General features: G+C 39.6%; 1 protein-coding gene across 1 annotated transcript in view; it reads left to right on the top strand.

Annotated features, from left to right (window-relative positions):
- The first annotated feature begins 1,729 nt into the window (after positions 1–1,729).
- Positions 1,730–21,499, top strand: part of wdfy1 (WD repeat and FYVE domain containing 1) — an 83,262-nt gene continuing 63,492 nt past the window's right edge. Inside the window, exons 1-4 of the mRNA XM_060834859.1 lie at positions 1,730–1,917; positions 11,089–11,156; positions 14,097–14,170; positions 17,202–17,256. Coding sequence (XP_060690842.1) covers positions 1,781–1,917; positions 11,089–11,156; positions 14,097–14,170; positions 17,202–17,256 — 334 coding nt within the window. The 5' untranslated portion in view covers positions 1,730–1,780. The remainder of the gene's footprint in view (positions 1,918–11,088; positions 11,157–14,096; positions 14,171–17,201; positions 17,257–21,499) is intronic.

The raw sequence follows: 21,499 nt of genomic DNA on the forward strand, positions 1-21,499 counted from the left end.
TACTATCTACCTCCTCAGTCTCCTCTACTTATCTCGCATCCTCGGAATTGACTTATGACTGCATAGCATCATTAACTGTATAAATTTTTTTTCCTCTTCTGCCTCTACTTGTCTGAAACAAAATTGCTGCACTGTTTTCTTTGAAGACGCATCATGGTCAAACAGGTTTGAGTATCAATTTGTAACTTGTAACACATTCCAATGGCAGAATTCCTAGTTTCCTAGAATGAAATTCCTCTACCTTCCAGAGCTCGGGCATGCATATAACAAGGGTACATTGCCACGGTACCTCTGATTCCTGGTGGGTGGGGGTGAGTGCTACCCGGCTGGATGGATTATCTGGACAGATTGTTGCTAACAGCACTGGGTTCAATTCTCAATCTAATCAGGATGATTTCGAGATGTTCTTCCTTGCTTTACATATTGTGGAGATTGTTCTGCTGAGAGTTAGTCTTGCCTTCAAGTAGAACACTAAAGGAGATGGGAGAATACACAGACATCTTTAAGTGCATTTTATTTTGCAGTGGTATACACTTTTCATGTGGAAATTGATAGCACAATTTGGTTTCTATGAGAGGTCTGGAGATACCTGATCCAGAAAATGTGATTTTTTTGCTTTTTAAAATACATTTTTCAGCATTTTGTGATTCTGAATTTGAAGAAACAACTAATTTTTTAAATCACATTAAATGAAAATAATTGAAATGATGAACAACTGAAACTTGAAAGTGTCTTTCGTCCAGCATTAAAAATATTAAAACCTTCAATAATAGAACACTTTGTTACAACAGAAATTAAATTGTATTTCTGTAATCCTATATTTCAAGTGGAAACATATCACATTGCTCGTTAAATTGAGGGACAGGAAGTAATTATGATAACATTCTCAACAATTATATGAGCCAATCCAGCTCCATTTAAGCACTTAATACATCATTGTACTTCTCTGTGTGGGTGTATCTCTACTTTCACATCATTTTCTCTGTTCTTTGTTAAAAATGCTGATATGCATTTTCCTTCAGATTAGAAACTTTCATTTATCTGTCCTCTCAAAAGCTGCTGAATGGTCCGATATTTTCTAACGCTTCCTGTTTTGGTTCTAAATCTTCATCGAAATGCCAAAGTTCATGCAACTGGCAGCATTTCGCTCCATATCATTACATAAAGCAATTTTTTGCTTTTTTTTGGTTAGTGCAGGTATAACACGACGTGACACCACGCTGAAACATGTCAACACGTGTGAAAGAAATGTAATGGTGTCGCCCAGTTAGTCTGTCATTCTGACAGATGAACACTGGCCTGACGATGCAATTCAGAATCAGAACGAGTTTGCACATTCACTAAGTGCAAGAATGGGTTGGTGTTGCCGCTGGGAATGCAGTAACTATAATTCCTAAATTGTTAAGAGTTCCGTCCTGATTTTGTTTTTGCAACATTATCTTTGAAACATAATTACACGTAAACGATTTCAAACACTTTTATGGAGGGGGCGGGTAGCTTTTATCCAGGAAGGAGTAAATGGATGAATGGAAAATGGAAAGATGGTCGGGAAAGTGACTCCACGATAGTTAAGATGTGATGAAGTTAAACTTATCGCCAACTTTTTGAGTCAATGCTTGTTTCGCAAGGAACCCATCAGTTACTCGAAGCAAGCCGTCAATCCTCTTCTGAGCACGTCCCTTGCAAGTGGCGTGTACCCACCGCCTCTACTTCAGTGAATACGGTAAACCCAGAGTAAAACGGAGCCTGTCAGCTGATTGCTTTCCAAAAAAGCTGAAAGATGGCGGCAGAAATCCACTCCCGGATGCAAACCAGCCGCCCGGTCCTCCTCAACAAAATCGAAGGGCACCAGGACACGGTGAACGCGGCGGTGCTGATCCCCAAGGAAGATGGGGTGATCACAGTCAGCGAGGACAGGTACAGAGGAACCCAGTGTTACTCCTGTCTCCTCCCCGGGGAATCAGTAACCCCCTTCCCGTATGCGACTGGGTTGGGCAATGTTCCTTTGTGTGGCAAATGTTGGAACTTGCTCCTCTTTGTTAGAGAATTGGATGTGGGTTTCACTAGCGGGGCATTTCTTGCTGGTAATCGCCTCGGTCCCTGCACGGTCTTCGCTACATGCGGGCGGGAGCCTTTGGGTTTGTTTACATGTCGGTTCTCCTCCCCTGGGTCGGTGTCACAACTCATGATTTAAAAGCCAGAGTCTTGTGAGCAAGCGTGGATGGGATGGGTTTTTTTTGTTGGAAACCGAATTGCAGGGCACACAAACAAAATATTCACCTTCCATATTCCTCCCAGCTAATTGACGTGGGTTTCCATGGCCCCCGAATGACTCCGAGCCCAGAACAGAAACCAAAGTTTGATTAGCGAGATGAGCCAGCAAGGGTGACAGAAAGAAGTCGCCTCAGAGTCCCAGCCGTAATTTTGCAAACAACACCACATTTCGCAAAAAAAACCCCACTCACAGTTCCCCTAAAAGGAGAAGTTATTTGAAAAGAACCGCATCAAGAGTTCCTTTTCAGTCTTTTAAGAAAATGCGGCCCGTTTTAAAGTCTTGAGGATTAAAACCGCTGGAATCTGGTTGGATGGAATTTTAATTTAAAGACAAATCAAACTTTATATTAACTTTTGAAATGATCTTTTATTTTGGTAGTTACTATGGCACACACAGTTCTCTTTCACAATCCTCTTTCAGATTGTTTAAATCATCCTTTTGAAATGTTTGAGGGGCCAAGTAGAAATAATAAGAACACTGTCCTCTTGACCTTTGGCAAACTCTTGAGTACAGTAAGAACTGTTCAAATGTTCACAACATTTCATTACTTTACCAAATTGACTGGGATATGTTATGTATGTGAAATGTAAAAATGTCCCAGGTTGAAATGTTAGTTTCCATTTACTCTGACACATTCTGCCATACTAACATTTGTTTTGACTCCTCTCTCTCAATTATCAGATTGCAAATGAGATTCAGTATTTGAGAAACAAAAAAAATCTACAAATGAATATTTGGAAAGCCAAATTCACTTTCTTTAGTCTCAGCTGAAAACTCTACCTATACATTCCAGTTTGGTTCTGACTTTTTCCCTAGCAACTGTCTCGAGCTGAAACCGAATATTCACAACCTTGAAGCCATATTTGACCCTGAATTTCACTTCTAACCACTTACATCTGTTTCAGTAAAGTTACCCAGCTCCATCCACCTCAGCTCCTCTGCTGCTGAAAATCTAACCCAATCTTTTGTTGCCCTCTTGGATTGACTATTCTGGTGCACATATATCCTAATGCTCAACAATTACCATCACTCCTGAGCTTACTGACTTGCATTGCTTCATGGTACATACAAACATATGAGTCAGCAGCAGGGTTGGCCCCCATGAGCCTGTTTAACTGTTGGAACCAAAATGTTAAATCTGATTTATTTGTCTCCACAGATGTTGCCAGACCTACTGAGCTTTTCCAGCAACTTCTATTTCTGATTTCTGGCATGCATAGTTCTTTTGGTTTTTACTTAGTATTTGACCTAATTGTAACCTCACCTCCACATTTCTGCCTGTCCCACTAAACTTTCACCCTTCTCTTACCCTATCTATCTCTGCTTTATAAATATCCAAAGATACTGCTTCCACTATTTTTTTTGAGGGAGGAAGTTTCAAAGACTAGTGATCCTTCTGAGGGGAAAAAAAGCATTGCTTTAAATACGTGTTCACTTATTTTTAAACCCTACTTCTATGAGTCCAACAAGAGAAACATCTTCTTCAAATCCACTTTGTCAAAAACCTTCTGAATGAGTCAATCAATTCATCTTTTAGTTTTCTTAATGCCAGGGAATAAAAGCTTCCCCTTTCCAATCTTTGCTCGTAAGGCATTTCATACGTTTCACATAATAATCTAGTAAAATCAGAAGTACTGTGAATGATAGTGTAATAAACCATCTCTTAACTACTTGCAATGCATTTACCTCCTTCTATAAGATGACTGGTCTTTCCAGGGCCCAGTATAATTGATGCATAACTTCCCTACTTTTAGGTTAAATTCCCCTCTCAATAAGTAATAACAACATTCTGTTAGCTTTCCTAGTTACTTGCACCTGCATAGTAGATTTTTGCAATTGAGGCATTAGGGCACCCAAATCCTCCTCCATATCCGAGCTCATACTTAATTACGTACTCTGGCCAAAACAAACAATTTCACATTTCCCATTGTATTCTTTCTATCAGATATTTCTCCACTCCCATTACTTGTCCATGTGCCTTTGTCCTCTTCACAACTTAGTTTCCTATCTTTGTGTCATCCATGAATTTAGCAACTGTGGTTTCAGTCCCTTCAAGTCATAACTTAAATAGTACAGAGACCTTACCTTTTACAAATGCCTGTACCATATTACTTGTTGCATCCTGCCCACCAGAAGAAGTCCCAGTTATGCCTACTACTACTTCATGTTTAGCTAACCAATCTTCCATCCATGACTGAGGTGTCAGTGGGGGAGCACTTTGGAGCCAGCAACCATAATTCTATTAGTTTTAAAATTAGTCATGGAAAAGAATAGACCAGATCTAAAAGTTGAAGTTCTAAATTGGAGAAAGGTCAATTTTGACGGTATTAGGCAAGAAATTTCAAAAGCTGATTGGGGGCAAACGTTCTCAGGTAAAGGGACGGCTGAAAAATGGAAAGGTTTCAGAAATGAGATAACGAGAGTCCAGAGACAGTATATTCCTGTTAGGGTGAAGGGAAAGGCTGGTAGGTATAGGGAATGCTGGATGACTGAAGAAATTGAGGGTTTGGTTAAGAAGAAAAAGGAAGTATGTCAGGTATAGACAGGATAGATCGAGTGAATCCTAAGAGTATAAAGGCAGTAGGAGTATACTTAAGAGGGAAATCAGGAGGGCAAAAAGGGACATGAGATAGTTTTGGCAAATAGTTAAGAAGAATCCAAAGGGTTTTTACAAATACATTGACAAAAGGGTAACTAGGGAGAGAATAGACCCCTCAAAGATTGGCGGAGCTGCAGAAAATGGGAGAGATACTAAAGGAGTATTTTGTATCAGTATTTACTGTGGAAAAGGATATGGAAGATACAGAATGTCACCATCTATTTTCCTACATCTTGAAAAATGTCCATATTACAGAGAAGGAAGTGCTGGATGTCTTCAAATGCATAAAAGTGGATAATTCCCCAGGACCTGATCAAGTGTACCCGAGAAATCTGGGAAGCTCGGGAAGTGATTGCTGGGCCCATTGCTGACATATTTGTATCATCAGTAGTCACAGGTGAGGTTCCGGAAGACTGGAGGTTGGCTAACATTGTGCCCCTGTTTAAGAAGGGTGGTAAGGACAAGCCAGGGAACTATAGACCAGTGAGCCTGACGTCAGTGGTGGGCAAGTTGGTGGAGGGAATCCTGAGGGACAGGATATACATGTATTTGGAAAGCAAGGGCTGATTAGGGATAGTCAACATGGCTTTGTGCGTGGGAAATCATGTCTCACAAACTTGATTTGAGTTTTTTGAAGAAGTAACAGAGGATTGATAAGGGCAGAACAGTGGACATGATCTATATGGACTTTAGTAAGGCATTTGACAAGTCTCCCCATAGGAGACTGATTAGCAAGGTTAGATCTCACAGAATACAGGGAGAACTAGCCATTTAGATACAGAACTGGAACAAAGGTAGAAGAGAGAGTATTGATGGTGGAGGGTTGTTTTTCATACTGGAGGCCTGTGACCAGTGGAGTGCCACAAGGACCGTTGCTGGGTCCACTACTTTGTCATTTATATAAATGATTTGGAGGTGAGCACAAGAGGTACAGTTAGTAAGTTTGCAGATGACACCAAAATTGGAGGTGTAGTGGACAGCGAAGAAGGTTACCTCAGGTTACAATGGGATCGTGACCAGATGGCCAATGGGCTGAGAAGTGGCAGATGGAGTTAAATCAGATAAATGTGAGCTGTTACGTTTTGGGAAAGCAAATCTGAGCAGGATTTATACACTTAATGGTAAGGTCCTAGGGAGTGTTACTGAACAAAGAGACCTGGGAGTACAGGTTCATAGCTCCTTGAAAGTGGAGTCGCAGGTAGATAGGATAGTGAAGAAGGCGTTTGGTATGCTTTCCTTTGTTGGTCAGAGTATTGTGTACAGGAGTTGGGAGGTCATGTTGCAGCTGTACAGGACATTGGTTAGGCCATTGTTGGAATATTGCTTGCAATTCTGGTCTCCTTCCTGTTGGAAAGATGTTGTGAAACCTGAGAGGGTTCAGAAAAGATTTACTAGGGTGTTGCAGGATTTGAGCTATTGGGAGAGTTTGAATAGGCTGGGGCTGTTTTCCCTGGAGTTTCCCTGAGGGGTGACCATATAGAGGTTTATAAAATCATGCGGTCCTTTTCCTGTGGTGGGGGAGTCCAGAACCTGAGGGCATAGGTTTAGGGTGAGAGGGGAAAGATATAAAAGTGACCCAAGTGCTAGACGAAGTGGTGGAGGCTAGTACAATTGCAACATTGAAGAGGCATTTGGATGGGTATATTAGATTAGATTAGATTACTTACAGTGTGGAAACAGGCCCTTCGGCCCAACAAGTCCACACCGACCTGCCGAAGCGCAACCCACCCATACCCCTACATATACCCCTTACCTAACACTACAGGCAATTTAGATGGCCAATTCACCTGACCCGCACATCTTTGGACTGTGGGAGGAAACCGGAGCACCCAGAGGAAACCCACGCAGACACGGGGAGAACGTGCAAACTCCGCACAGTCAGTTGCCTCAGGCGGGAATTGAACCCAGGTCCCTGGCGCTGTGAGGCAGCAGTGCTTGCCACTGTGCCACCCATATGAATAGGAACAATTTGGATGGATATGGGCAGATGGGACTAGATAGGGTTGGGATATCTGATCAGCATGGACTGAAGGGTATATCTCTGAATCTATGACTTTAATATGTTACTCCCTCCACCACAAACTTTTAATTTTTGCAAGATCTTTTAATGTGGGAACTTAACAATTATTTTCTGAAAATCTAAATGCTGGAGATCCACTGCTTCCTGTTTATCCACAGAGCACATGACTTCTTCAAAGAACTTTAAATAAATTAGTTAAATATGATTTCCCTTTCACAGAACTGTTGACTTTGTCTGATTACCTTAAAGTTTTCTAAGTTCCCTGCCATATAATATTTAATAATAGTTTCAAAAACATTTTCCCTAAAACAGATGTTAAACCAACTGGGTTGTAGTAGTTTCTTGTTTACTGTTTTTCCCCCTCCCAATTTTTTAAATAAAGGTTCTCTTCAAAATTTATAGCCTTGTTTTCAAATCCTTTCATGGCTTTGCTCCTACTAATCTTTGTGATCTTCATCAGTCCTACAACCCTCTGAGCTAGCTGGAATTCTGAATAACCATGGTTTTAATCACTCCAGCAATCGCAGCTGTACTTTTAGGTTTAAGCTCTGGAATACCCTCCCACAAGGTCTGAGTTTCTACTTCACTGCTGGTCAGATGGCTTTTAATATTTATTTCTTTGACCAAGTTTTTGGTTTTTAGCTTTAATATCTTTTTGAGGGTAAGTATTGCATTAGGTTTTATAATCTTCCTGTGATGTTTCTTGGCCATTTTATTATATTCAAGACAGAATGTAAATACAAGTGTACTTTTTAAAACCCTGTGGAGTTGCATGTGATTGATTGATTGAAATGATACATAAATACCTTGTCCAGTTTGAATGCATCTCAGACATTCTGAAAAACTGTTTCTTGAGGCCTGCACTGTCTCATATTGCAGGTTCTAGTATGTTATCTTGTGTCTGTTATATAATATCTCAAGACGCGATCAAAGCTTATTTACAACTGGATATTGTGATATTAAATATTGTGCTTTTAGCTTTTTTTCCCCCAAAAAGATTTCTTGGTCACAAAGCAGGCATCTCTAAATAGGTTAGAAAATGTTTTATGCTCTATTTGTAATGTCTCATTAAAGGATTATTAGACATCTAGTTAATCTCATTGATTTGCTATTTGGAGGGTAGGGAGTACCATGTGGGCTTGTGCTGTGGGTTTGTTCACTAATTTAGAAAATATGCATTTCTTTTTTTCAGCTTAAAGTAGCAGTGTCATAGAGATGTACAGCATGGAAACAGACCCTTCGGTTGAGTTTTTGTAATAAGTCTGAATGTAACAGAAATTACCAAGGTTTTTATTCTAGAATTATTTGTTTTTCAGTTAAGTAGTAAGGTTGTGTTGTGAAAAGTGTTCATTGAGGTGAATTTGTTTTAAAAAATAATGTTTTAATTAGCCAAAGTTACCTCTGGTTTCATAGGTCGGTGCAACAATCTGAAGTCCATCTAACCTACACTATTCCATTTTCATCCAAATGTCTATCCAATGACCATTTACATGCCCTTTAAAGTTGGCCAGTCTATTACTGCTGCAGTCAGTGCATTCCATGCCCCTACTACTGAGTAAAGAAACTACTTCTGATATCTGTCCTATATCTATCACCCCTCAATTTAAGGCTATGTCCCCTCATGCTAGCCATCACTATCTGAGGAAAAAGGCTCTCACTGTCCACCCTATCTAACCCTCTGATTAACTTATATGTATCAATTAAGTCACCTCTCAACCTTCATCTCAAATGAAAACAGCCTCAAGTCCCTCAGCCTTTCTTCGTTAGACCTTCCCTCCTTTGAAGGGAATTTGACTTTGAAGAAAAATACTGCTTATGTTTAAGTCAACTTAATGTATTTATAATTATTTCCTTTTTACTTTTACAGTTCTTTTATGGTAGCCTCACTGAAACTGCTAAACTGATGGTAGTAATTTGTCTAGCCCATTTGGTTTTTAAAATCTCTTAATTATGCATCACTTTCCTAACCTGTCCACATCCTTCTGCAGCCTCCTCACCGCCTCAGTGCTACATGTCTCTCTACCTATCTTTGTTTTGTCTGCAAACTTAGCCAAAATGCCCTCAGTTTCTTTATCTAGATCATTAATCTATAAAGTGAAAAGTTGTGGTCCCAACACTGACCCTTAGAAATCTCATAGAGATCTCATGGAATACAGGGAGAACTCACCATTTGGATACAGAACTGGCTTGAAGATGGAAGACGGACAGAGGGCGGTGGTGAGGGTTGCTTTTTAGACTGGCGGCCTGTGACCAGTGGTGTGCCACAAGGATTGGTGCTGAGTCCACTGCTTTTCATCATTTCATATAAATGATTTGGATGTGAACATAGGGGGTATAGTTACTAAGTTTGTAGATGACACCAAAATTAGAGATGTAGTGGAAAAAGAAGAAGGTTACCTCCGAGTACAATGGGATCTTGATCAGATGGGCCAATGGGTTAAGGAGTGGCAGATGCAGTTTAATTTAGATAAATGTGAGGTGCTGCATTTTGGAAAGGCAAATCGGAGCAGGACTGAAACGCTTAATGGTTAAGTTGTGGGGGCTGCTGCTGAACAAAGACCTTGGAGTGCAGATTCATAGCTCCTTGAAAGTGGAGTCTCCGGTAGGTAGGATAGTGAAGAAGGTGTTTGGTATGCTTTCTTTCGTTGGACAGAGTATTGAGTATAGAAGTTGACAGGTTATATCACAGTTGTACATGTCATTGGTTAGGCAACTTTTGGAATATTGTGTTCATTTCCGTCCTATCTCCCTCCTATCGGAGGGATTTTGTGAAACTTGAAAGGGTTCAGAAAAGATTTACAAGGATGTTGCCGGGGTTGGAGAATTTGAGTTGCAGGGAGAAGCTGAATAGGCTAGGGTTGTTTTCCCTCGAGTGTCGGAGACTGAGTTGACCTTATAGAGGTTTATAAAATCATGAGGGGCACGGATAGGGAAAATAGACAAGGTCTTTTCCCTTGGGTGGGGGAGTCCAGAATTAGAGGGCATAGGTTTAGGGTGAGGGGAAAAATTTAAGAGGGTCCCACACTGAAGCTGGTGCATGTATAGAATGAGCTGCCAGTGGAAGTGGTGCAATTACCACTAAAAGGTATCTGGATGGGTACATGAATAGGAAGGGTTTAGAGGGATATGGACCAAATGCTGGCAGGTAGGTCTAGACTAAATCTGGTCAGCATGGACAAGTGGACCGAATGGTCTGCTTCCCTGCTGTACATCGCTATGAGTCTAAATACTTGCTTAAAAACAGGAAAACAATCTGTGTGGGCTTTTTTACTCCCTTTATTCTGCTCAAACTGAGCATCTTTGAAATCTTCTGCATTAGTGGTGCTGTTCTTTTGGTTGGGTTTCATTTATTGTCTCATTTACTTGTATTCTCTGCAAGTCTGGGAGTATAGATATGGTGAAAGGCAGGTGCCTTGTTTCCTATGGTGGGGATTTCAAGACTAGGGGGCTTTTTTTTTGAGGGGAAAGGAGAAAGACTTAAGGGGGCAACTTTTTTACACAGTGATTTGTGTATGAAATGAACTTCCAGAGAAAGTATTGAGTGCAGGTACAGTTACAATGTTTAAAAGACATTTAGATAAGTACATGAATAAGAAAAGTTTGGAGGGGTGTGGGCCAAGTGCAGGCAGGTGAGACTAGTTTAGTTTAGGATGATGGTCTGCATGGACTGGTTGGACCGAAGAGTTGGACAGCACGAAAACAGGCCCTCTAACTCTTAAGACTCTGAGTCATGTCATCATGCAGTTATGAATTTTCAGTTTAGTGGCCACATTTTCCTGTAACAAATTAAGCACATTGCTGTTAAAAAAATAGTGCAATGATTAATGTAGAATAAATAGATGTCTTGTGCAATTAAGCTAACATAGCTATGTGCCAGACCATAAGCATGAAATTCCCATCTTAATAACCTGACATCCCTGTCCTAGTTACGAATTCTAATGTTTTCAGAAATAAAGGGAAAACTTTATTAAAAACGTTTTTAGGTAAAAGGTCTGTCCACTCTTTCAAATCATGACACCCAGCTTGCCAAAACTCAATAGGGAAAATGTGAACTAACTGAAGCAGAGTTGTAATCACTACAAATTGAATCACATAATTTTGAAAAAAGGATTATGAATCCATGTTGCAATCTGCTGGAAATGTACATGTTTGTGAGAATTTATGAATTAGTAATCTACTTGGCTCTTTCTGCAGAACAATACGTGTATGGTTGAAACGAGACAGTGGTCAGTATTGGCCAAGCATCTTTCACACAGTATCAGGTGAGTAAAAGATCCAAGTTAATGGATTTAGTGGTTTCAATGTCGTATTCACTGATAAGACCTTCTTTCTGAATTTGAGGCTGATTCCAAGAAGTAGCTTTTGCAAAGTATTATAGGAATGAGAGGTTATATGAGGGAATGGTTTTATATTAGGACCAACCTCCTTTTGTCTAGTCAGTGTATAGAGGAAGTAGCAATGATACTGATTCTTTATGAACTAATCTTTCTCATCATTTTGGATTGAAGTCTTAATGATTTAAATAATTCTAGAAAATTAAGCCATCAGACGTATGTGTGAAACTTAAAATATAAAGATCCCTGAACACTCTGGGCAATTTAGCATGGTCAATTCACCTAACCTGCACATCTATGGATTGTTGGAGGAACCCCATGCAGACACTGGAAGAATGTACAAACTTCACGCAGACAGATGCCTGAGGCTGGAATTGAACCTGGGTACCTGGTGCTGTGAGGCAGTGGTGTTAACTACTGAGTCACTGTGCTGCCTTCCAATATACTTATACACCTCCTTAAATATGGAGACCAACATTCTATACAGTACATCGGGTGTGGTCTTGCAAAGTCCCTGTACAATTGTATCAACATTTCCCTACTATTATATTCCATTGCTCTTGCAATGAAGGCCAGTGTTGCTTTCTAAATCATTTGCTCTACCTGTATAACTAACTAGTGTTTTGTGTTTCATTTACCAGGACACAAATCCTTCTCTACCACAGATTTCTGAATCACTCTACATTCAAATAATATTCTGTTCTTCCTGCCAAACAGAGAAGCTCGCATTTTTTTTTCACATTTTATTCCATTTGTGAAACTAATTTATCTACCGTTGCAAACCTTTGGCACCCTCTTCACATCTTTATTCCCCACCTATTGTTGTATGATCGCCAAATTTAACAAGCACTTATTCAGTCCCTTCATTAAAGTCATTGGTGTAGTTTGTAATGGATTCTAGTACTGATCTCTGTGGCAATCCACTAATTATTTCTAGCTAACCCTAAAATGACTCATTTCTTTCATTCACTGCCTCCCATGAACCAAATTTCTTTTCATGCAATTTGTTAATTCTCCCAACCCCACACTGACCTCTTAATTGTGAGGTCGTTATTTATGTGGCATCTATCAAATACCTTTTTGAAAATCCAAATACACCATGTCTGTTGGTTTCCCCACATTGATTCTCCTTGTTACCTCAAGAAAGAACTCTAATAAATTAGTGGAATATCATTTTCCTTTTCAAAACCATGTTGACTGTTTTATGATTCCCTAAATTTCTTGCTCTTAACTCCTTAATTGTGATTTCAAGTATTTTGTTTTCCGATATTAGGCTAACTGGCCTATATTTTTTCTATTTAATGTTGAAATCCCCTCTCTTCAATAGCAAGACATCTATTGCTGTTAAGAAGCTTTTATTTTCCAACTCAGAATGAAAGTAACATTGCCGATGTGAGTGGATGACCTAAATTTGCATGAACACTTGGATCACAAATTTGCAACCATTGGGCTTTGTGGAGAATGAGGCAGCTTGACTTAATTTTGTTTCGATTAAGTAGAAGTGCTTGCTCTCACTAAAGGCTTCACGATTGTTCTTTTTTAAACAAATAATTGATTATTTGAAGGTTGGGGTTATGAGGTACTATCCTGTGATCGAAGTGCATGAGACAACCATTTACTTCAGGCAGCTTGAATATTGCTACTTTGCTTTTTAAAAAGTCATTTCAATGTTGCAACTACAATCACTTAAGTGCCCCTTCTTATCCCCTTCACTGAAAGCTTGCTTTCAGAAGCATATTCTGGGAAAATTGCAGCATTTGGTCAGCAATCCAAGTCCAGCGGTTTGTCTTTGGGGACAGTGGAAAAACTAATATTAGTGATTCATTGAAGCATCTCTGTCAGTTGAAACAAAATATTAATTATTTTGAAATGATGTTGCACAAGTGATGCAGTGAAACCACCTTGTGGTTGGTGCTATTTGCTAACCACTTGGAAGTACTGTGACCTGGAATGGTGTGTTTTTCTTGCTCAAATAACCACCTAATCTGGGCAGTGTTAAAACAAATAATATAAAGATTGTGGAATTTTTAAGAGTTTATAATTTGTAGGCATAACCTACAAAAGTTTATGGGTGGCACGGTGGCTCAGTGGTTAGCATTACTGCCTCACAGCTCCAGGGTCCCAGGTTCGATTCCAGCGACTGTCTGTGTGGAGTTTGCACATTCTCCCAGTGTCTGCATGGGTTTCCTCTGGGTGCTCCAGTTTCCTCCCACAGTCCAAAGATGTGCCGGTTAAGTGAATTGACCATGCTAAGTTGCCCATAGTATTAGGTGCATTAGTCAGAGGGGAAATAGGTCTGGGTGGGTTACTCTTCAGAGGGTTGGTGTGGACTGGTTGGGCCGAAGGGCCTGTTTCCACACTGTAGGGAATCTCTAATCTAATCATAACCTCTTCATGCTCCAATATCTGCAATCTTTATGTTGCCGACATAAAGGTTGAATCACCCAAAGCAGTTCTTGTATTAGGAATATTAGAAATGTGAAACAGTATCCCTTTGAGGATATTGAATGATGAAACATAGTATGGTAGGTCAGAACAATATTAAAGTGTGGTGTTGTTTGAATTCTCTGTTCGACAAAGAGTAAATCAGACTCAGGGTGCTGTGCCCAGCTTCCCAAACTTTAACTTCATATCTGCTGGTGTATTTTCAAGGAAATTGCGAAGTTGAAATGCAAATATAGATCTAGGAAGGTGGAACAGCCATTGCTTCTTTCTTTTTTAAAGAAAAGACATTAAAAGGAGAAATGTGCATCAACTTTATCTTAATAAAAAGTTTGCAAATGTTCATTAAACTGTTCTTTAAAGGAATATGCTTGATGTTTTCTGATGTGAGCAGCTAATGTTAATGCTTGACTTTTATTTTTAAAGCACCCTGCTCTGCCATTTCCTACAATCATGACAGTAAACGCATTTTTATGGGGCAGGATAATGGAGCGATTGTGGTATGTATGCCTGCATCACGTCCTGTCTCTCCACTACTCATTAAGATTAGGGTCACTGTTCTTGTTTCTTGCAAAAACAAAATCAGGGATTATATGTATATTCTTTTAAAAATCTGGTCATTTATGTTCGGCTTTGACGTGATCACCTTTCTCGGGTCTCATCAACATCAAAAGTGCATTAGTTTGTATTTTGTTTTGCTGAATGATTAATGTTTTACCACTTTAGTGGTATGTCTGCTTCCTCCTCCGCTCCCCTCCAATGCTCTATAGTTCTGTTCCCTTCTGAGACAATGACCTACTTAAATGGTTTGTCAATGTTCCACTTGAACCAATTGTTTCCTTTCAAAAATGTTCTTTGTTAATTTTCTCCAGAGGGAGAAATATTTTGTGTGTTCACTTTTAGTTTCACACAGTATTTCATTCAGAGCTTGAATCATTCAGGTGATGATGGACTTAGCTGCATATTCCCTAATTTTGGGACAGGGTTTTGAGGCACTATGCACCCAGAATGACACACTGTGAACACTTGCTGCTTTAAAACAGTCGGAGTTGAGGCTTTCAAATGAAGTAGTTTATTTCTTGAGTTCATGAAGATCAGAATCATCTCAGCCCCAGGAGTTCCTCAGGGTAGTGTCCTAGGCTTGACGTTGATGATTTTTCCTCTAACATACAAGCAGAAATGTTCAATTTCATTCACCGTTCCTCAGACTGACGTGGCCTGTGCTCACACAAAACAAGACGAGAAAACAATCAGGCTATGGCTGATAAATGGTAACATTCACACCATGCAGTTGCCAGTTAATGACCTATCTTCAGTAAGAGAGAATCTAACAAACTACCCTTGACATTCAATCATATTTCTATCACTAAATCCACACACACGCTCCTGCCAAATTAACCACTTACTGATGCAGCAGGTGAGATGATGATGCACTATGGCAAATGACTTGCATCCTACCTCCCCACAGCCTTATTATCATACACAAGGTGAAAGTTAGAAATATGCTGGGATACTCCTCACTGGCCTGATTGTAGCTCCAATTATATTCAAACTACATCACTGAAGACAAAGTAGCCTACTCGGTTTGCGCCTCATCCACTGTACACAGTGGCAGTGTTTGTGCACTCCAGCAACTCACCAAGGCTTCTTTGACAACTTCTTATCCTGGAATCTCTATCACAAAAAAGACCAAGGGCAGCAGATGCATGCGAAAACCACCAACTGCATTTATCCCTCTTCAAGTTACACATTATCCTGATATCAAACTATATTTCTTTGCTTTTAGTGGGTCAGACATCTGAAGCTCACTTGTTACATCACATGGACTGCAGTCATTCTAGAAAGTGACTCACTGCCATTTGTTCAATGGCTGTCAGGGATGCGTAATAAATGCTGACCTTGCTGATGATGATTCATGTGAAGGATGCAACATTCATCCATATCAGTGATAAATCCAAAGTTAATTACTTTCTCCAGAATTAAATGCAGTGTTGAAGTACTGCCTGTTTACTTTATTTGCTGAAGTGCTCCTGTTTAATTTGACCTTCTAATCTCCTTCTCAATTCCATGCTGCTGCTATTCAAGGACATGAGACTGCAACATGGACATTAAAAAACTGAAGGGGAAACTCTCTTGATTGTAATAAGAATATAGGAAATCAGGCGCATGAGTGAACTGAACAGCACCTCTACGCTGTTCTGTCATTCTGTATAAATATAGCTGATTATTCTGTCTGAGCTCCACTATCCCACCTGCTCCCTATATCCTTTGTTTCCTGAAGAGAAGCGTTGCTGATCTCCCCTTATTATGAAGTCTGCACAGCCCTGAGGAAGAGAATTCGAGTCCAAAACAATCTGACAGCAATTCTCCTCATTTCAGTCCTAAACAGTATGTATCCTTTTTAATGATAAATAAACTGAACCTATAATTACTATATAAAGGAACACTCCCATCGAGGGAGAGCTTTGGCCTTTATCAACCTCTGAGTTCCCTGAGAGGATGCCATTCTTTGCAAAGCTCCTCAAATACAAATCTGGATTACACTTTTGATGATGAAATGTGTTGTGCCTTTATATTCAGGACATTAGATGCATCAGTACTAACCATACTTTGTAGAGTTGTTTTTTACCCTGCTCTGTACTGAAGGCAAATGAATATTATGCAGCTGATGAGGAAAGTCTTGGATGAACAGCTGTGGGAACACATGTTTGCAAGCGAGCTATAAGAACACATGCTCGAAACTCTAGAGCTTGGAGTAATTAATGTTACATTTTGGTGAGATGAGTGACTGCTCCACCCTTCTGGCTACTGGAATTACCCCTCAATAAGGCACTATGTGCATCCATGTGACCAAGATTATTCTTTAGTCAAACCTACCATTCTGGTAAACTTGAGAGAGGGCTTCTTTATTTTTTTTTAAAAAAAGTATAGAAAATCAAACATTTTCAAAATGCAGAGAACACTTTCATTGAAAATACTTTAGAATTGGTTGATCTACAGAAAAGATAGTCAGTTTTTTAAAAAAAACTGACTTTTCACTGCTCAATATTAAAGAGCCCTTGATTAACCCGGTCAGGCTCCTGACTGCACGTCAGTTGCACACAGCTTTACTTGTTTTGTAATGCATTGAGTGAATATTTGGCTCCGTGGTAAGGATTCCAGCCTTGGAATCAAATACTGCAAGGCTTGAATGCTCCCTTGGCCTTGCAAAGAAAGTAGAGATCAGGGTTGTAGCTCTGAATCTAAATTGACTTGCAACAGGATTTTCATATTTAAAAGGTGTCAGATCCATCCACTCTCCCTCCTATATAGGAGTGGTCACCCCACATGTTGAATACAAAGATGCTTGTAAACCTTTCCACTACCTCTGTGAAAAGGTTGCGCAGACATTAAAAACAAAAAAGTTGCATTGTGGTATTCCTAGCTTCCTAAAACTGCATGTTCTGCAAGGTAATAGAGATCTGTTGTGGTGCTTCAAGAGATCTAGTTGTGTTAATTACAGTGTAAGCATTTCTACTTACTCCTTTTTAGGAGTTCATCATGGCTGAAGATTTCAACAAGATGACTTATGTAAAGACTTATCCAGGTATGTTACTTGAAGTATTATGCTCATACTTTTATTTTTGTGTTCACCATTTGGGACAAATGGCAGCAGTACTGAGCAATTCATTGTTTTAAAAAAAAATTACAAGTGATGAACAGTGCAGCAAATGAGTATTGTGGTTAGTGCTAGATTTTAGCTGATTGTGGAAAGATGGATTATGATCTTGCTTGCTCGGGGAAAGTCTTGCCACTATTTATTTTGCAGAGATGACATTTGTATGGGGAATTTATTCATTAAAAATTACTCTCTTGGGAAATTTCCTTTCTCCTTCGATCGTATTGGTAGAATTACGTGTACAATTCTGATCTCGCTGCTATAGAAACGATGTTGTGAAATTTGAAAGGGTTCAGAAAAGATTTAAGAGGATGTTGCCAGGGTTGAACGGGTTGAGCTATAGGGAGAGGCTGAATAGGCTAGGGCTATTTTCTTTGGAGCGTTGGAGGCTGAGGGGTGACCTTATAGAGGTTTATAATATCATGAGATAAAGTCTTTTCTCTGGGGTAGAGGAGTCCGAACTAGAGGGCAGAGGTTTAAGATGAGAGGAGAAAGATTTAACTGGGACCTAAAGGGCAACTTTTTCCACGTAGAGTGGTGCGTGTATGGGAAGACCTGCCAGAGGAAGTGGTGGAGGCTGGTATAATTACAACATTTAAAAGGCAGCTGGATGGATATATGAATAGGTAGGATTTGGAGGGAAATGGACTTGATGCTGGTAAGTGGGACTAGATTAAGTTGGGATATCTGGTCGACATGGACAAGATGGATCAAAGGGTCTGTTTCCGTGCCATATATCTGAATGACTGACTGTGTGACAATATGCACTAGGCTTCAGATGGTGGTTTAAATAGGTGACCAACTCCATAGCTGCTTTGCAAAGAACTGCCAAGTAGTCACTGTTGGATATCATGCCACTGGGGATTTATTGTCTTGTATTTGGAATGAGAAAATGCCTTTTGATCAAACGGCTTTGCTGAACTCATTCCGATGTACTTAACTTTTAACTTCCCACACTCACCCACACAACCTTGAAGGAGCTTTATTAAAAAAGAACAAAGTACCTCTGTCGTATTGAACATTCTCATCTGCCCTTGCAACTCAAAAGTGATCAGGCTAGCCCCAGTTAGTTGTTTTTTTTTTTGAAAGTTTGTCTTCATTTGCTCTGAGCATATTTTGGATACCCAGCTGTTGACTATAAATCCTACAAATCATTTATTGCCACGCTCATGAAAACATTTAAATTGTCAGCCTACCTCCTTGCAGCAAGTTGGCTGATTACTCTTTGTCTGTCTCCACAGTCATCAGGGGTTCAGCTTGTTACATTGGTTTTTTTTGCCCCAGATTCAATCCACCTATTTTGATGGCTAAAATTGAGGCTAATGTTTCCAGTCAATGATGTTCATCAGGACTGGAGGATGTTGGAGCTGAACAGTTTTTTAATCCATTGCAAGCCCATGGTGAAGGTAGTGGGATATGTGCCGGGGAAGAGCAATATCTCTGACTGGGTTGACAGCAGGAGTGATGAAAAAGCAAAAGTGCAAATGGTACAAAGCATAAGGGAGGTGGCAGTCAATCCTTTTTGTTTTCCCTGAAGAATTTATGTGGCGTCTTTTCTGTGCATTTGACATATTGGTTCTCATACAGAGGCAATTGAGATACAACCTAATTATTTTAAAGTGAAATTGTCTTAAGTTTACATAAGTTAGGGTCTTATAAAGTTCATTGGATATCAATTTCAGACTTTTAATATAATCTTAAAGCAACAGTGCTTCAGTATAGGATGATAAATAAATCTTTGAATAAGTACTTTTCAATTTACTTCTGTAAGCACTGGGACAAACAAGCAATAAATACTTTCTGAATTTACCAACCTTTGCTTGTTTTTAGTGTTTGCAATAGAAAACTACATTATGCAGTAATGTAGTAATACAGAATATGTCTGCACCTGCCTTTCATAGTGTTCTTCTACACCACCTTCATTATTGGATTGGTGCACACTGTGTCAATACTAATGTGAATTCTGCATGACCATTCTTCTAATTACTTAATGTTTCATCTTCCCTTAGAGATAAATAATGATGTTCCAGGTTGTTAAATCACTGATGTTTTGGGAGTATTTTCAGAATCTTAAATGGTGGTTGTATGGCATACATTTGAAAAGCACACTTACCCTCTGAATAATGTTGACTGAGGTGAGTTGAAGCTGTGACTGTTGTCTTTGGAACAAAAATACATAATAAACATCGCAATTTTTCTACAAATGCCTCAAATTCCCAACTACCTAGAATAAACTCCCAATAAATGTGCAATTAGTCTGTTCTGATATAACGCGATAGTTCCATTCCCTATGATCCCGTGTTATAAGAAAATCATGTAATAGCAGCACCGTTTAAAACCAATGAAACCAGAATCTGGTTATAGCCAATACAAATAAGGAAAGTTCACATTCTGCAAATAATAGTCTAAATTCTTGAGTCACATTATAGCCAATTCATGTTGAAGAAACACATGCTACAGTAGAATCGACTGTACGTGAAAATCTATCAAGTTGTATTCCTTTACCTTTGGTGTGGTTGTGCCTGAATGATTGCCTGGAGTGTCATTTTAGGGCTTTTATGTTACCACTCCATCTGAAAATATCATTGGGACAGTACTCCGGTTTTCCCTCTCTCAGGATGGTGCTCTGGCCATTAGCCCCACTTTCTCAACATCTGTCAAAATACAAAAAGAAAGCCAGGGTGAAACTGGCCCAGAACTCTTGTGCAGGAACACCGCCAGAACCCTTTGCACAAAAACTGTGGCCCTACTGTGTGCTGCTACAGAATCCTGCAGAGCCTGGTGGTCCTGAACCCCACCTACACAAAGATTATGGACATACTGTCCTCATGGTGACCTAGAACTGTATCAAGGATGTTTTAACTCCACAACAGTGAAGTGACTTCCAGTGTTGTCTGACATTGCCCTCCTTCTATTCACACTGATGTTAATTGTGCTGCATGAAATGGAATAAAATAAGTAAATTATACCAACTTTCCCATTCATCAAAACTTGAAACCAATTAAGATAGGTGTTCCAGCAAGGTCCAATCAAACTTATATAGCAAGAATCAAATATCTGTCAAGACACGTGCATCCCAGAATATTTTTTTTTTAGAAAAGCATTTTGCTGATGTGACAGCATAGGTCGCAAACTTCAGTTATCTTTAGTGTACAAACGAATCTGCATAGGGCTTGGAAGATGCAGCCAGCAGCTTCATAAGCAGAAGATAAAAGGATGACCCAAATTACAATTGTGACCATGAGTCCCGGACATGGAACACATAAGACCATAAGACATAGGAGCAGACGTTAGGCCATTCAGCCCATTGAGTCTGCTCTGCCATTCAATCATGGCTGATGAGTTTCTCAACCCTGCCTTCTCCCTGTAACTCTTGATCCCTTGACAATCAAGAACTTATTTATCTCTGGCTTACATAAACTCAATGGCCTGGCCTCTACAGCTTTCTGTGGCAGTGAATTCCATAGATTTGCCACTTTTTGCTGAATCCTTATTTTCATTCTAAAAGGTCTTCCCCTTACTCTGAGGCTGTGCTCTTGGGTCCTAGTCTCTTCTATCAATGGAAACATCTTCTCAACATTCACTCTGTCCAGGCTATTCACTTCAAGCTGCCCTTTAAGACCTGTTGTAGGAAGCACCTAATGTCTCCAATCAGCATGTCAATAGGTCATTGAATGAGAAACCATAATTTTTCATTACATGCTAGTTGTCCCGAATGAAAGTATTAATAATTTTGATAGCATTTGCTTTTCAGAACATGAGCATTCATTTATGGTGAGACTTTGATGAAATGTTAAGACGTCACAATGATTTTTGTTTTCATTTTTACCCTGGGTTTCATGACTGCTGAGTAACCGAGAACAGGCTGCAAAACAAGAGCTAGGAGTGGAATGGAATGGAAGATTCGAATATGTATTCAAAGTGACAATTTTCACAAAAGATCAGCAGGTCTAGTTGCTAAAGAAACAGAAGACATTTAGATTCCCATTTTCAATAAATTTGCAGTTCAAAGTTGCATTTGTGATGTACTTCACCTAGATAGAGATGGGTTGACTTAAGATGATTGATTCTGATCAAGATGTTACATGCAGTCAAACCTCTATACAAGAAGCAGCCAGTTGCGCTCAGATTTAACATAAAAATTAATATTTAATATTTCTTTGGCAGCTGA

The sequence above is a fragment of the Hemiscyllium ocellatum genome, chromosome 13 (genome assembly GCF_020745735.1).
Source record: "Hemiscyllium ocellatum isolate sHemOce1 chromosome 13, sHemOce1.pat.X.cur, whole genome shotgun sequence".
In the NCBI taxonomy this organism is placed as follows: Eukaryota; Metazoa; Chordata; class Chondrichthyes; order Orectolobiformes; family Hemiscylliidae; genus Hemiscyllium; species Hemiscyllium ocellatum.